This window comes from Oryctolagus cuniculus, chromosome 6 (genome assembly GCF_964237555.1).
Source record: "Oryctolagus cuniculus chromosome 6, mOryCun1.1, whole genome shotgun sequence".
In the NCBI taxonomy this organism is placed as follows: domain Eukaryota; kingdom Metazoa; phylum Chordata; class Mammalia; order Lagomorpha; family Leporidae; genus Oryctolagus; species Oryctolagus cuniculus.
The window spans coordinates 81,213,582-81,229,103 of NC_091437.1; the positions used below are offsets into that span (position 1 = coordinate 81,213,582).

The following is a 15,522-nucleotide window of genomic DNA, read 5'->3' on the forward strand; positions in this document are numbered from 1 at the left end:
ACACCTGTATCCCATATCAGAATGCCTAGGTCCACTCTCAAGACCAGCTTTCCTGTTACTACATATCCAAGTAGGCAGCAGAATGGTTCAAGTAGTTGAGTCTCTGCCACCTTTGTGGAAGACCCAGATTGAATTCCCAACTCTTGGCTTTGGGCTGGCCCAGCTCTGGCTTTGTGGTCATTTGGAGAGTAAACCAGTGGATGGAAGAGCTCTCTCTGTGATTGTGACTGTGTCTGTGTCTGTCTCTTTCTGCCTTTCAAGTAAATAAATAAACATAAAGAATAAGGAAATCCAAATAGTTTTATTTTAGCTTGTCTTTCCTACTAATCTTGCCAAATGGGATTAGAGTTTAGTTCGTTCAGGTTGAGCTTGAACTTGAGCCTAAATCTGGCTCTATCACTTGGTAGCTATGTGACCCTGACAAGTCTTATACCTGCTACTTCCATTTACAATATGGAAACAAGAGTACATGTATCATGGGCCATTGTGAGCATGGTATGCAGGTGCATGTGTGTAAATATAGCATAGGCTTAGTGTAGGCAGTAGCTTAGTGTTAGTTGTAGATGCCCTTTATGTCTTTCAGACAAGGATCCTGTCTGTTTGTGGACATTTAAAGAAGAATCCAGCTGAGACTCATAGGGACCCAGTCCTTCTCTCTGCTTTACCTGCTCCTTCCACTGCTGGCCCAGTCTCCTCTTGGCTCCACCTGCCTTCTTGTTGATGGCTGGAGCATGGTGATGGGGCTCAACCCCTTAGAATTGTTCCATGGTTTTCTTTTCCTTTTGTCTCATGATGTCCATCTGAATGGAAGCTAGATGTTTTATTAACAAAGGAGTTCATAACACATGTACAACTGATGTGGACTGCAAGTTCTTTGGTTCTCTTGTCACAGAAATCGACAAGAGGCCAATGTGCAACCCCTTTAAATTTTATAAGGGTTATGCTCGAGCATAAAGGAGTACATGGTGGGAAGAGGTTCTGCCCACTGGCTCAATGAAGGGAGCTGGGCAGGGGCTTCTACTGGATAGAGAGGTGTGGGGGTTCTCCTTTGGCACACAGCACTTTGATCTGCACCTGACTCAGAGTTCTGCCATGGCCTCCATGGGCACACAGCACTTCAGTTTGCAACTTGGTGTTCTGCACAGGTGCTGCTGGTTTTTGTTTTGTTTTGCACACAACACACTCAAAATCACCCCCAGAAAGACCACACGGGGCTATTCTGGGCATGCATGCACCTGGGGGGAGTCCCTACCAGGGTAGTAGAGGGTCTTTTGCCCTATAGGTGTCGGTGCTCTTTGCTTGTGAGAGTTTTGGAGCTGGATCTGGATCCATGTCACGTCTTGAGGGGCTTCTATCCTGTTATTCCCCTGACTCTCATTTCTATAAAGATCCTAAAGCATTCTCTTGGCTATTTGAAGGAAAGTACAAATGCTTTGCTTCTGTAAGAAGGGGCCATTTTTCTCGGTCCTTATTTCTGTAGCACTGACTAGAATGACCCACATTTGCCTTGTCAGGCTGTTTTCCTTTGCTTCAGTCTCCAAACACATTTTTATTTCATCACTAGGTGTGCAATTTTCCCCTGGATTGGGGTTCCAGGGACGTTCCCCACCCTCCTTCATCCCCCAAAGCAGATATCTGGAGACAATTACTATTGTAGCTCTTGAGTCTGGAAGGTACACGTTTGATGGGAATTTTTATTCCAGGCATGGAGAGTGGTGGAAAGCTAAATCCCTTTCAACAAAGAGGGAAGGCTTCATTCCCAGCAACTACGTGGCCAAAGTCAACACCTTGGAGACAGAAGAGTGAGTGTTTCCGTGTTATCTGCTTGGGTGGCTTTGTTGCTGTTCTGCATCTCTTTTCATCCCTGGTATGTGATACCCATGCAATGTGAAAATGTCTTTACAGGTGGTTTTTCAAGGATATAACCAGGAAGGATGCAGAACGGCAGCTCCTGGCACCAGGGAATAGCGCAGGAGCCTTTCTTATTAGAGAAAGTGAAACGCTGAAAGGTAGGAAGTGGTGCACTATTTAGGAAATCATTTTTGGACGCTATTCAAAAAAAATACCAGAAGGATTTAGTATGTTCTGATTGTGAATGTTTTATAATTTGATAACAAATGTCAGACTCTAATGATCAATTTTGCTACTAAAAGTAACATAGAAAGCAGGCATAATTAAATTACGCCCAATTCTTTGCTGAGCCTCTTGTATTATTAGAGCAAATCCTGAAACTTTAAAAGAAAGAAAATTAAAGTAATTTTTCAATTCAACTAAATAATTCCTTTTAAAAAGTAAGGGAGGGAGACAGGCATTGTGGAGGAGTGGGTTAAACCACTCTTTGGACCACCTGCATCCCGTATCAGAGCCCCAGTTCCACTTCAGATCAAGCTTCCTGCTAATGTGCCTTGGAGGCTGTAGGTGATGGCTCAAGTGCTTGAATCCCTGCCAGCCATGTAGGCGATCCAGATGAAGTCCAGACTCCTAGCTTCAGCCTGGCCTAGACCTGGCTCTTCTGGGCATTTGGGAAGGGAAATAGCAGATGGAAGATTTTTTCTCTCTCTCTCCCTTTTGAGCAGGTGAAAATAAATGAACTTTAAAGACAAACCAAAAAGTAATCATCATGAAAAGTGAAAAAAAAATTGGTCAACTGCCCAGCAAACAAAATGCTAGCTTCATTTGTCAAGTAGAATTTTTATAGGTTTAGAACCATGTGCTATATACATGTTTAAATTTATACTTTATAGATATTACGGCAAGATGTGCATGGTATTGTATGAGGGCTCATCAATAAATTCATAGAAAGTGGAATTAAATGATACATTTATTTTGTTACAAAAACTTTGATACCATACCAGGGGTCTTCAAAGACTTCATGGAAAAGGTGTGTTGTGAAAAACTGCACCGATTTCAGAAGGCTTTTTGCACCCAAGGAACTCATCTTTCAATTCCATCCCCACAGACTTTTTGAAGTAGCTGTGTTTAATGCTGGCCTTATTTGTGAAATAGCCCCATGCACCTTACTCACACATTTTCTCCACAGGAAGCTTCTCCTTGTCTGTCAGAGACTATGACCCTGTGCATGGTGATGTGATCAAGCACTACAAGATTAGAAGTCTGGACAACGGGGGCTACTACATTTCCCCACGGATCACTTTCCCCTGTATTAGTGACATGATCAAGCATTACCAGAGTAAGTAAAAATGAAAAGCCAGACAAGACAACATGTTTACAATAATAAGTCTGAGGAGTCAGACTCTATTTTTTTTGTTAAACCTTTTTATGTATTGTACTTCTTTTGGACAAAATTGGCTGATCATTTCTATAATTGTTCCTCAATTAATCTGTAATTAATATGCAAGTATTTCTCGACTTTCCGTGAGGTTGTGCCCCAGCCAACCCATTTTAAGCTGAAACTATCCTAAATTGAAAGTACATTGAATGCACTTGATCTACCAAACACTGCAGTTGAACCCAGCCTACCTCAACGACACTTACATGAGTCTACATAAGGCAGCACAAAGCCCATTTTCTAATAGTGTTGAAGATCTCATGTAATTCACGGGAGACTATCCTAAAGGTGAAAGACAGATTGGGTGTGTGAGGATGCTTTTGCACACTCCTAAAGTAAAATCTCAAGTCAAACAATTGTATGTCAAGGACCTTTTGCACATTAGAGGCAAGTTTTGATCTTGGTGAATAATTATCCCAGTCCTTCCCAGTTGTACATGCTGTTTGACATTCAGTGTTCCAAAATTACCGAGAGAAAACATACATTTGTATACATGTATACACACATATAGTTTTTGCACTTGTGTATTTTTACAGTATGTCCAAATATCTGGCAGAGCAATGCAGATTTACAAATTTGTGCCTTGTGTGCATATATGTATGTGTGCATAAAAGCTATATATACTCTTGGTAAACGAAAGCAGGAATAATGTCACTCCCACTACCACTGGTCAGCATTCTTGATCTCCAGTTACTTTCTTGTGCTGGACATCGTGTACCCATGACCATTAGGTTCATTTCCTTAGTGAGTGAAGTCAGGTGCAGTGCTTGCTGTCATCTCTTATTTCTAGCACCTGCTTTAAAGGAATACACATGACAGGTTTGCTTAGGTCCCAAAATATGGAAGCAGAAGATACCTCCGATTTTCTGCAATCCATCCTCCCTCTGTGATCCCCATTCATTTCCTTGTCTGGCACTTGTTTTGAGGGCCTACAGTGCTCTGGCTCTGTTCCAGGCTGGGGGCTCAGGGGTGACATGACCATGTCCCTGCTGTTGTGCCCTGTAGAGCTTATGTAGGTTCAGTTATCTGAAGTCACATTTTTATGAAGTATGACAACCTGCCAGCTTTTGTTCACTTTGTCATTCTTGGTTTTTATGTTAGCAGTGCTAATGGATGAAATGAAGTATGTTTTAAATTGTCTTTTCAAAAGTCCAGTGTATGCAAAGGATAGCTCCATCAGCATTTTAGATTCATAGACTATGGCCATCCTAAGATGGAGAGTTCAACTTCTAACTTTCATTTTCCTTTTCAAATCAGAGCAGTCAGATGGCTTGTGCAGAAGATTGGAGAAGGCGTGCATTAGTCCCAAACCACAGAAGCCTTGGGATAAAGACGCCTGGGAGATTCCCCGGGAATCAATCAAGTTGGTGAAAAGGCTCGGCGCTGGACAGTTCGGGGAGGTCTGGATGGGTGAGTGCCTGGCCTTGGGGCCCACGTCCACTGCAGCGGCAACAATGGACAAGAAAGGGCTCAGGACATGAGCCAAGCACTGCACTGCATCAGGAACATTGCTTCATTGGCTGCTTCTGCCCATCTTGGGTGGATTGACTGACCAGCAAAGTCGCTTTGCTTTGGCTTTGCTCTCCCTTATAACATAGCGATTCTCTCAGCGATTTTAAGGAGCAGAGCACAAGAGCAACGGGTGTTTAACTTGAGAGTTCTGATGCTCTCTCATGATTTGCTCAGCATCCGATTCTCTGGGTGCACGCTTTCAGTGGAGGACATCTACTTTTGTCTCAGGGAAAGATGCATTGGATTTGGGCCCCACTGGCCCCACACTTCTTGCAATGTGAGGGTTGGCAAGAAAGTTTCCAAGTTTTTGAAGTCCTGTCACTGATGAGTCCTTCCTAGCAGTCAGGACTGGTGAGGGGTGGCCTTCCCCAAGGGGTCCTTTTTGTGCATCTGTCTTTCCCAAAGTTGTGTAGTGAATTTGAGTTGTCTGGTGGTAAGAATTTGGAAACAAAACGGTTGTTAGAGCGTCATGTTCTCTATGGAACATGGAAAATGCAGCTCCTTCTGAAGGGGTAGCATGTGAGGTCACCCACACCTGATGGATCACTCTCTGTGCGCCAGCTCTGCATTGGTGAACATAAAGGTGACTTCTAAATGCAAGGGGCAGCTGGCTTTTTCCCAGCTTTCCAGCCTCAGCTGAGCAGGGACTGAGCGTGTCCCACTGGGGTCAGGCCCATGTTCTCCTACTGGCACACACTGGGCCAGTATATGTGTAACTAGTTCTGACTGTCCAGCCAGTCGCTGAGAGCGTATTTACTGAATTCGGGTACCCTGTAGCTCTGTGGTCTCACACTCTCCTTTTGGGTGGCATGTTTGGGAAGTGATCCATAGTGCCTAGAAGTGATTCAATTTCTACTCATGTTAGCACAGGTGTGGGCATGAAACCCTAGGGGTGAGCATTTAGCCTAGCAGTTAAGAACCCCAGCTGAAGCCTTGTCCCATATTGGAGTGCCTGGGTTTAATGACCAGCTCTGGCTCCTGACTCCAGGTTCCTGCTAATGCGGACCCTGGAAGGCAGCAGTGATGGCTCAAAAGGTTGAGTTCTTGTCACCCACTTGAGAGACCTGGATTGAGTTCCTAGCTCCTGGCTTTGGCCTAACCTAAACCTGACCATTGTGTGCCTTTGGAGAGTGAACCAGCAGAATGGGAGTTCTTTCTCTGTCTCTCTCTCTCCCTCTTCCCCTCCCTCTCCAAAAAAAAAAAAAAAATACTATATCAGTTAACTAGCAACTCCCTGATAACTGCCCTTTTCCTTTCTGTCTCTATGAATTTGACTGCTCTATGTACCTCATGAAAGTGGAATCACACAGTATTTGTCATTTTTGCATTTGGCTTATTTCTGCAAGCATAATGTTTTCAAGGTCCATGTATGTTATGGAATGCATCAGAATTTCATTCTTTTTATGGCTGAGTAATATTCCACAGTACAGGTACACTGCAGTTTGTCTATCTGTGTGCTGATGGATATCCCGGTTGCTTCTATGTTTTGGCTGCTGTGAATAATGCTGCTATGAATATGCAGGTATCAGCTATGGTGCAGACACATTTCCGTTTCTTTTGAGCACACACTCAGGAATGTAACTGCTGGATCATGTGATGATCTTAGGTTGAACTCTTTGAGGAACTATAAAAGTGTTGTCTACTTATTTTTTCTTAACTTTTTTTAAGATTTATTTAATTTATTTAACAGAGTTACACAGAGAGAGAAGGAGAGGCAGAGAGAGAGAGGTCTTCCCTCTGCTGGTTCACTTCCCAATTGGCCACAATTGCCAGAGCTGCTCCGATCCAAAGTCAGGAGCCAGGAACTTCTTCTGGGTCTTCCCACACGGGTGCAGGGGCCCAAGCACTTGGGCCATCTTCTACTGCTTTCCCAGGCCATAGCAGAGAGCTGGATCAGAAGTGGAGCTGCTGGGATTCAAACCAGCGCCCATATGGGATACCGGCACTGCAGGTGGCGGCTTTACCCACTATGCCACAGCACTGGCCCCAACATTTGTTACTCTCAGATCTGTCAGATAGGTTCAGGAAACTGTATGTCCTTCACCTGGACTGACCATTTGTTAATGTTTTGCTCTAATTGCTTTATCTCTTGTCTATATACCTACACGTACTTATTACAGAAGTGACCTAGCTCTTGCAGTGTAACTCTTTGCTCCTGAGTACTTTTGTGTCTCCAAGAGCAGGGTCACTAATTTACACCATGCAACAACCATCACACTGAGGAACTTGAACACTGACACACACTGTTAACTCAAGCAGTCGATATTTGGATTTCCCCCGAATGCCCCAATAATGTCCTTGTGGCTATGTTGCCTCTCCCCAACCCTGGGACCACATATGTGTACCTGACTGACAGGTCTTCAGCCCTTGGCTTTATCTTCCTCTTTTGCAGCACAGACAATATGTAGAACAGAGGTCAGTGGTTCTGTAGCCTGTCCCGCACCTGGATTTTTCCAAGGTTTCTCTTTATGTTGCAGTTGTGCCGTCTGCAATGGTGTCTAAGTTCCGATGTGATGGTTTGTTCTCTCTGCACCCCTGGGGAGGCAGATGTTAGCCGTTGCTCCCATTCTTGCAGATGTTCTGTTTGAAGGAGATTCACCAGATTTCTCCACGGTGGCCTTTTGTTCTCTTTTGTCACTAATAAATAATCTGTGGGACGATTACTGAAGGCTGCATGAAGAGAGCTTTCCCCAGATGGCTTTGGCATGATCTGCTCATCTTGGGTTCTCTGCCCCTTCGGAAGCCAAGGCTCCTGCAGAGGGCTGCAGTGCTTCCTGCTGTCACGCGCTCCCTAACCGTGTCTGCTCACTGCACACACCGCATACTTCTGCCTTGTCCTCTGGCCTTCCCTTGGAAAGGCCTGTCCTCTCGTTGAGAGTTTTGTGCTCTAGGTCTCGGAGTCCAGCTGAGTGTTCTTTCCTCTGCGTACCATGACTGCGTGCGAGGAGGTAGTGGGTGTGGAGGGGCAGGAAGAAGAGGGGAGGAGGGGACCAGGGAGTGTACCAGCTTTACAGGCTCTGTCCCAGGGGCACTGTCACATTGTCATTGATTTGCTCACGTGCTCATTGCAGTAGCACTGTGTGATAAGCATCCTTTTCATCATTGGATAAATGAGGACACTGAGAATCAGATAAACCACTTGTCCAAGATCATTTAAAGCAGTGAGCCTATGCTCTGGCTTCTTCTTCCTTTGTTTTTTTTTTTTTTTTTTTTGTTTATTTGTTTTGTTTTTAAAGATTTATTTATTTATTTGAAAGTCACAGTTACACAGAGAGAGGAGAGGCAGAGAGAGAGAGAGAGGTCTTCCATCCACTGGTTCACTCCCCAGTTGGCCCGCAATGACTGGAGCTGTGCCTATCCGCAGCCAGGAGCCAGGAACCTCCTCCGGGTCTTCCCACATAGGTGCAGGGGCTCAAGGACTTGGGCCATCTTCTACTGCTTTCCCAGGCCATAGCAGAGAGCTGGATCAGAAGTGAAGCTGCCAGGACTCGAACTGGTGCCCACATGGGATCCCAGCACTGCAGGTGTGGCCTTACCTGCTATGCCAAAGCACCAGCCTGTCTTTTTTTCTTTTTTTAGAAGTATTTGTTTGTTTGAAAGTCAGATTTAGAGAGAGAGGGAGAAATTTCCCATCTGCTGGTTCACTCCCCAGATGGCTGCAAGGGCTGGGGCTGGACCAGGCCAAAGCCAGGAGCCAAGAGTTTCATCCAGGTCTCTCACGTGGGTGTCAGGGCCCTGAGTGTTTGGACCATCCTCTACCACTTTTCCCCAAGCCATTAGCAGGAAGTTTGATTTGAAGTGCAGCAACAAGGACTTGAACAGGCTCCCATATGGGACACCAGCACTGCAGGAGCTGGATTTACCCACTATGCCGCAACACTGGCCCCTGCTCTGGCTGTGGGTTCTTGAGAACCCTGAATTCTATCACTTGCTAGGTTATCCGTTATCTGCAAGTTTATTAGAATTCCCCAGCCTCAGTTTCCACATCAGTGAAATGGGCAAAAACACTGTCTTATTAGTTGTTGAAAGGAAGAGTGAGACTCGCACCTGAAGTGTTTTCCACAGAATCGAATCCTGTGCATTCTATTTTTCTTACTATTTTCATTCGTCTGTGTTTGACTCTGGTCAGTGGAAGCTATTTTTGGATGAAGTTTCCCCCATTCTAATCTTGAAACTAAACTATAAATAATCCAATTAGACCTTTCTATGGATGTTTGCCTGTGAATGGAGTGCACTGTGTTGTGACGTATAGAAGGCAGTTAGCCAGGGTGTCTTCACTCACCTGCCCACTAGGTGATGGCTTGGAATTTTGTTCCAGCCTCCCCATGTTCAGCCGTGCACCTGAGAGAGCAGGAACAGCAGACCCAGTCCAGTTGCCTGAATGGATTGCCTATGACATGTGGTTTATGTCTCAGCAACACCGTTGCATGGCCTCAGAAATGCTGCCATCAGCAGGGTTGAAAGTGCTTCTCCCAGGGGTGGCTGGGGAGGCCAGGGTCAACTTTATGTCATGTTTCTGTCCTGAGCAGCAAGGCTCAGTGAGCTTAGGGACATAATAGTGAAACAGGAAATGAGTTAGGCCACTCTGCTGATCGGGGGAGTTATCCGTTTGAGGAGGGAAGAGATGGTTCTCTTATATTTTCATAAAATGTTCTTGAGGGCCTCTAGCAAGTGGAGTGGTGAGCTCTTGACCAGCTCCGTGGTGGTGGTGTGCCCAGGTGACACTCGGCCATCCCCAAGTGGTGTGGGAACCCCCAGCAGGAGGTCAAGAGCAGGGCAGGGTAGGTCACACCCAGAGGAGAGCTGCTCAGGGCCCCAGTTCTGTCCTAAGGCTCACGCCTGTGCTAACATGGCGCACTGGGAGCTCAAGCCTGGAACTGAGAAAACCTCTCAAAATCCCCCTTCCTGTTTCTCACCTGTCCCACTTCGTGGACTTCCGCTGGACCTTGGCTGAATGTTTGCACTTTGGTTTTAGAGACTGGTTATCTGTTATATGCCCAGCTGGTGGCCAGGAGTAACTGGGGTTTAGAAGGCAGGAGAATGCGGCATTGTTTTATACGAAGTTGTTCAATTCACTTTTACTGTCTGAAACATGGTAAAAGTCTTATGAAAATGTGCCACTTGGATAGATTCACTAATGATCATTTTAATTTTAGTAAAATGCACATAACATAAAATTTGCCACCTTAAGTGCTTTGAAGTGTATAGTTCAGTGGCGTTAAAAGTCCTGGCTGCTCCACTTCTGATCCAGCTCCCTGCTAATGTGCTGGGAAGTCAGGAAAAGATGGCCCAAGTCCTTGGGTCCTAGGTGGGAGACCCAGATGGAGTTTCAGGCTCCTGGCTTCAGCTTGGCCCAGCCCTGACCATTGTGGTCGTTTGAAGAATGAACTGGCATATAAAAAATCTCTTTCTCTCTCCCTCTGTGTCACTCTGCCTTTCAAATAAATAAAAACAAGAATTTTATAGAAAGAAAACTGATACACTATAGCCTTTAAACACTGGCTCTCCAGGCTCCATCTTCATCTGTGGCAACCATGATTCTACTCTTTGTCTCCATGGGTTTAACTACTTACTCTAGATAGCATCTGTAGGGAGATCCCTACAGTATTGGTCTTTTACGTGACACTCTGATATGGGATGTCAATGTTGCAAGCAACAGATTAACCCACTGCACCACAACGCCAACCCCTTTTTAAAATTTTGTATTTGTCAATTGTTATTTTATTTTAGTAAGACAGAGAGAAAGAAAGAGAAAAATAAACTATCTCTCTCTCACACACACACACATATTTCTGTTGGCTGCTTCACCCCTCAAAATGCCCACAGCAGCCAGAGCTGTACCAGGCCAAAGCCGGGAGCCCAGAACTCTTTCTTTGTCTCCCACATAGGTGACAGGGGCCCAGGTAATTGAGCCACCAGTTGCTGCCTCTCAGCATGTACATTAGTGGGAAGCTGGATTGGAAGCAGGGTAGCCTGGATCCATACCAGGCACTCCAGCAGGGGATGCAACCCACTCAAGTAAGGACTCAACTACTGTGCCAAACTCCTTTCCCAGCATCTGTGCTCTTGTAACAGGCTTATTTCACTAGAATAACATCTTCAAGGTTCATGTGTATTGTAGCTTGTGTCAAAAAAGAATACCCCACATTTTGTTTATCCGTTGATTCACTGATGGATGCTTGAGTTGATGCTACCTTTTGACTTTTGGCTATTATGATTAATGCTATTTTGAACATGAGTATACAATTATCTCTTCAGTATCCTGTTTTCATTTCATTTGGGTACATGCCCAGAAGTAGAGTTGCTAGAAGCTATGGTATTTCTATTTTTAATTTTCTGAGAAACTACCTTGCTTTTTCCATGATGGCTAGAGCATTCTACATTCGCATTATCAGGACAAGGGTCCCAGTCTCCACATCCTTGCTAACACCTGTTATTTTCTGTCTTTTTTTTTTTTTTTTTTTTGGTTGGGGGGAGGGAATAGCTATTTGGTTGTTGGTCTTTTGATCATGGACATGAAGTAGTATTGCATCATGGTTTTGATTTGTATTTTCCTGGTGATGAGTGACAATGAGCATCTTTTCATGTGCTTGTTAGTCATTTCTATACCTTCTATGGAAAAATTTATATTCAAGCCCTTTGGGCATTTAAAAAAATTAAGTTCATATTTCTTTACTAAAAATGTTTTGAGAGAGGCAGTAGAATCTCCTGGAATGGGGGTCATGGAGAACCTAGCTTGTGGGGATGCTGGAAGAGCTAATGAAATGGTTCAGGTGGAAGGAAAGATGGGACAGAAAGAAGAGAAATGGAAAGAAAAAAATTAGAAAACTCAGACCTGGGGTCTCTGGCAGAAACAGTGCATGGTTTAGCTATCAGTCAAGGCGCTGCTTCTTAGCAATTAAAATAATTTCCATTTCTTGAACACATTTAGTGGAGGAATCCTCTGAATAAAACCAGAAGAACTGTGATGGTGATAGCGATACCCTGCTCCAAGTCAGAGGCAGAGGCTGGAAGATGACCCCACTTCCACCATATGGGTGTCTCATTCTCCCTGCCCCTGTCCCAGGGCTGGTGAACAACAAGGTCTGTGCAATTTAGAGTTGCCAGAATTTAATTTTTGTTTCCCAAGGATAAGCAGCCTAGCTGGGGCTGGTGTTATGGCACAGCAAACTAAGCTGTCCCCTGTTAACACTGGCATTCTATACTGAAGTGCCCGTCCTAGTCCTGGCTGCTCTGCTTCCCATTCAGCTTCCTGCTGATGTGCCTCAGAAGGCAATGGATGATGACCCAAGGGCTTGGGTCCCTGCCACCCATGTGGGAGACCTGGATGGAGTTCCTGTGTCCTGACTTCAGCCTGGCCCAACCATGGCCTTTCTGGGCATTTGGGGAATGAACCAGCAAATAGAAGATTCTCTCTCTCTCTCTCTCTCTCTCTCTCTCTCTCTTTCTTTCTTCTATCTCTCTATCTCTCCATTCTCCATTTCAAATAAAAAAAAGCCTAGTTTTTCTTTATAGATAGGAAAAATAAACCAACCAATTAAAATGTATCATTCTTAACTGTTCATAAAATACGTTAACATTCTGGTTCAGCGCGAGGAGTTATTCATGACTGCCTGGCACAGTTTGTGCTTCAAATTTTTCTGGTCTGAAACGCAGAGAATAAATACGAGGAAGTGACCTGCTCTCTGGGAGGCGGGGTAGGTGGGGCTGAAAGAAAGAGGCATCTCTGCCTCAAGCTGCTTCCTCCTGGCTGTGGGATCCTCGTGACATCTGCCCGGCGGCGTTTCCTGTGTGCACTGTGACATCCCGGGGACTGGGCTGGGCAGTGAGGCAAAGCCCAGGGCTTCCTCTTCCCACTTCATCTATCAGGAGACTTGGGGAAGAGAGGAAACTGATCAAAACTGAATTCTGCTTGATAAATTCTCCTTTGAGCCAACTGTATTGAAATTAACCACCAGCCAACACCCAGCATTAGCTGCCTGGATGATTTTTAAACACCTTCCATTTAGCTGCATTGGTATTGTCTCAAGTTGTCCCTGCAGCTTTCTTGCTTTAGCTTATGATTGATTGATGATTGATTTATCATCTGAAAGGCAAGAGACAGAGAGACAGAGACAGAAACAGAGATCTCCCATTCTCTGGTTCACTCCCCAAAGGCCACAATAGCCAAGATGAAACCAGGAGCCAGGAATTCCATCCAGGTCTCCCACAGGGGTGACAGAGGCCCAAGGACTTGGGCCATCCTCTGCTGATTTCCAGGCACATTAGCAGGAAGCTGGATTGGAAGCAGAGCAGTGGGGACTCCAACATGGGATGCCAGCATCACAAGCAGTGGCTTTACCATCTGTGCCACAAAGCCAGCCCCAATTTAGCCTTCTTTAACTGTGGCAAAGTGGCCCTCCACAGCACATACCTTGGAGAGACTTTTAAAAAAAAAATCACTTTCCATCTGTCCTGACAACCCAACACTCCCCATGTCTGGGTTAATTAAACCTTCAAAGGCTGGGAGATCTCTTAGTGAAGTTGATTTGATCCTGTGTGCTGAATAACAGTTGCACCTCTAACACAAGGATGAAAACCACCTTTGTCTGCATGTCACAGCCCCGAGAGCTCCTGTAGCAGGTGCCGCTACTGCTGCTGTTGTCACAGTGTGTTTGACACAGCTGTGTTAGTCCCGTTCATCTCAAACTCCTTATCAGCATTTTTAATAACTTTAGCAGCTGCCATATTTCCCTGTAGCTTTTCCCCTGCCCTTGGCACTTTACCTTTTCCTCAGACCTTTCTCTTATGTAAAGGTCTCCATGCCTCCCATTGTTTTCATAAGGACAAAAGGGGAGTAGTTTCCCTTTAACTTTTATCACTATGCAATTTAACAAGCCGACAGAAGAGTGCACACAACACAGGGATACATCTCACAAATAATTGCACAGGGAAAACCTGTGTGAGCACCATTGAGATCACACAGTGGAACCCTGCCAGCATCCAGAGGCGCCTGTGTTCCCTCCCAGTCACACCTGCTTGCTCCCCAGAGACAATGGCTGTTCTGACCTTCATGGCAATTTCCTGGCTTTTCTTCATGATTTTACTGCTTCTGTATATGGGGCTGTGTGCACTCTAAACAATATAGCCAGCCTTTGCCTGTTTCTGAATGTACAAATGCATCATACCAAATGCACTCTTTCCTGTCTTGTCTCTTTAAATCAGTCTGTGATGTGCATCCATGTTTTGGAAGTAGCTAGGGTTCATTGATCGTCATTGCTATCTAATACAGTGTTTGTGTATCCAACATATACAACAGTTTATCCATTCACTCCCCTCTTTACTGAAGGAATTGCAATTGTCCCCAGGTCTGGGTTCCCAGGAATAGTGTGCACTGACATTTTGGTATGGGTGCAAGTGTGCATGAATTTCTCTGGGCCAAGAGTGGGGAACCTTTTTTCTGTCAAGGGGCATTTGAATATTTTAACATTGGTTGTGGGCCATGCAAAATTATCAACTTAAAATTAGCCTGCTACAGATTTATTGGATTTTGAGACCCACCTGCAGTTGCCTTGGCAGGACCAGACCAGATGATTTCACTAGCCTTAAAAGGCCCTGGGGCTGGATGTTCCCCACCCCTGTTCTAGGATAACTTAGAGTGAAGCGAGTGAATCTCCAACTCCACTCAATACTAAAAAAGACTGGACTCAGTTTAGATTTAGATTTTCACCAGCAGTGTAGGAGAGTTCTCTTGGTATCCTTTCCTAACCAACAGAGTTGTCCCCGGAAGGATGTGGGCCGGGACTGCACAGCCAGGTTTGTGGTCATTTGGAAGGAAGCTGCATCTTTTTTTTTTTTTTTCTTTTTTTTGACAGGCAGAGTGGACAGTGAGAGAGAGAGACAGAGAGAAAGGTCTTCCTTTGCCGTTGGTTCACCCTCCAATGGCTGCTGCGGCCGGCGCATAGCGCTGATCTGATGGCAGGAGCCAGATACTTATCCTGGTCTCCCATGGGGTGCAGGGCCCAAGCACTTGGGCCATCCTCCACTGCACTCCCGGGCCACAGCAGAGAGCTGGCCTGGAAGAGGGGCAACCGGGACAGAATCCGGCGCCCCGACCTGGACTAAAACCCGGTGTGCCAGCGCTGCTAGGCGGAGGATTAGCCTAGTGAGCCGCGGCGCCGGCCGAAAGCTGCACCTTAGGATGTTGTTATAGAAGCTTTGCAATTGAATTCCAGAGACAAGAGTACCAGTTAAGAGCACCCATCCTAGATTCCTCTTGAAAGTCACAGCCTTCACAACAGAGATCCACGAACAGTTGGAAAGGGCCAAGGGGGACCATCCTCCAGGTGCTCACCAGCCCTTGCTATTGGCAGTCTTTTTACTTTCTGTCAAGCTGAGCAGCAGTTTCTCTTTATAGCTGTATTTGCATTTTCTTGATAACTAATGAGATTGAGAACCTTGCCCATATTTATTGGTCGTTTGTATTTCTTTTTTGATATTTTCATTAATTTATCTTCATTTAATTTGAAAGAGGGAGAGAGAGAGAGAGCGAGATTTTCCATCTGCTGGTTCACTCCTGAAATGCCTGCAACATTCAGGACTGGGCCTGGAGCTGGGAGCCAGGAACTCAGTGCAGGCCTCCTATGATGACAGGGACACAGCTATTTGAGCCACCCCCTACTGCCTCTGAGGACGTGCACTGGCAAAAAATTGGAAGTGAGAATGGAGATTGGACTCCACCC

At 45.4% G+C, this 15,522-nt stretch overlaps 1 protein-coding gene across 4 annotated transcripts in view; it reads left to right on the plus strand.

Annotated features, from left to right (window-relative positions):
- Positions 1-15,522, plus strand: part of LYN (LYN proto-oncogene, Src family tyrosine kinase) — a 141,840-nt gene that overhangs the window by 79,733 nt on the left and 46,585 nt on the right. For all 4 annotated transcript variants that reach the window (XM_002710497.5, XM_002710498.5, XM_070076619.1 and 1 more), the window contains exons 5-8: positions 1,704-1,802; positions 1,906-2,009; positions 3,041-3,190; positions 4,547-4,699. In XM_002710497.5, coding sequence (XP_002710543.1) covers positions 1,704-1,802; positions 1,906-2,009; positions 3,041-3,190; positions 4,547-4,699 — 506 coding nt within the window. The remainder of the gene's footprint in view (positions 1-1,703; positions 1,803-1,905; positions 2,010-3,040; positions 3,191-4,546; positions 4,700-15,522) is intronic.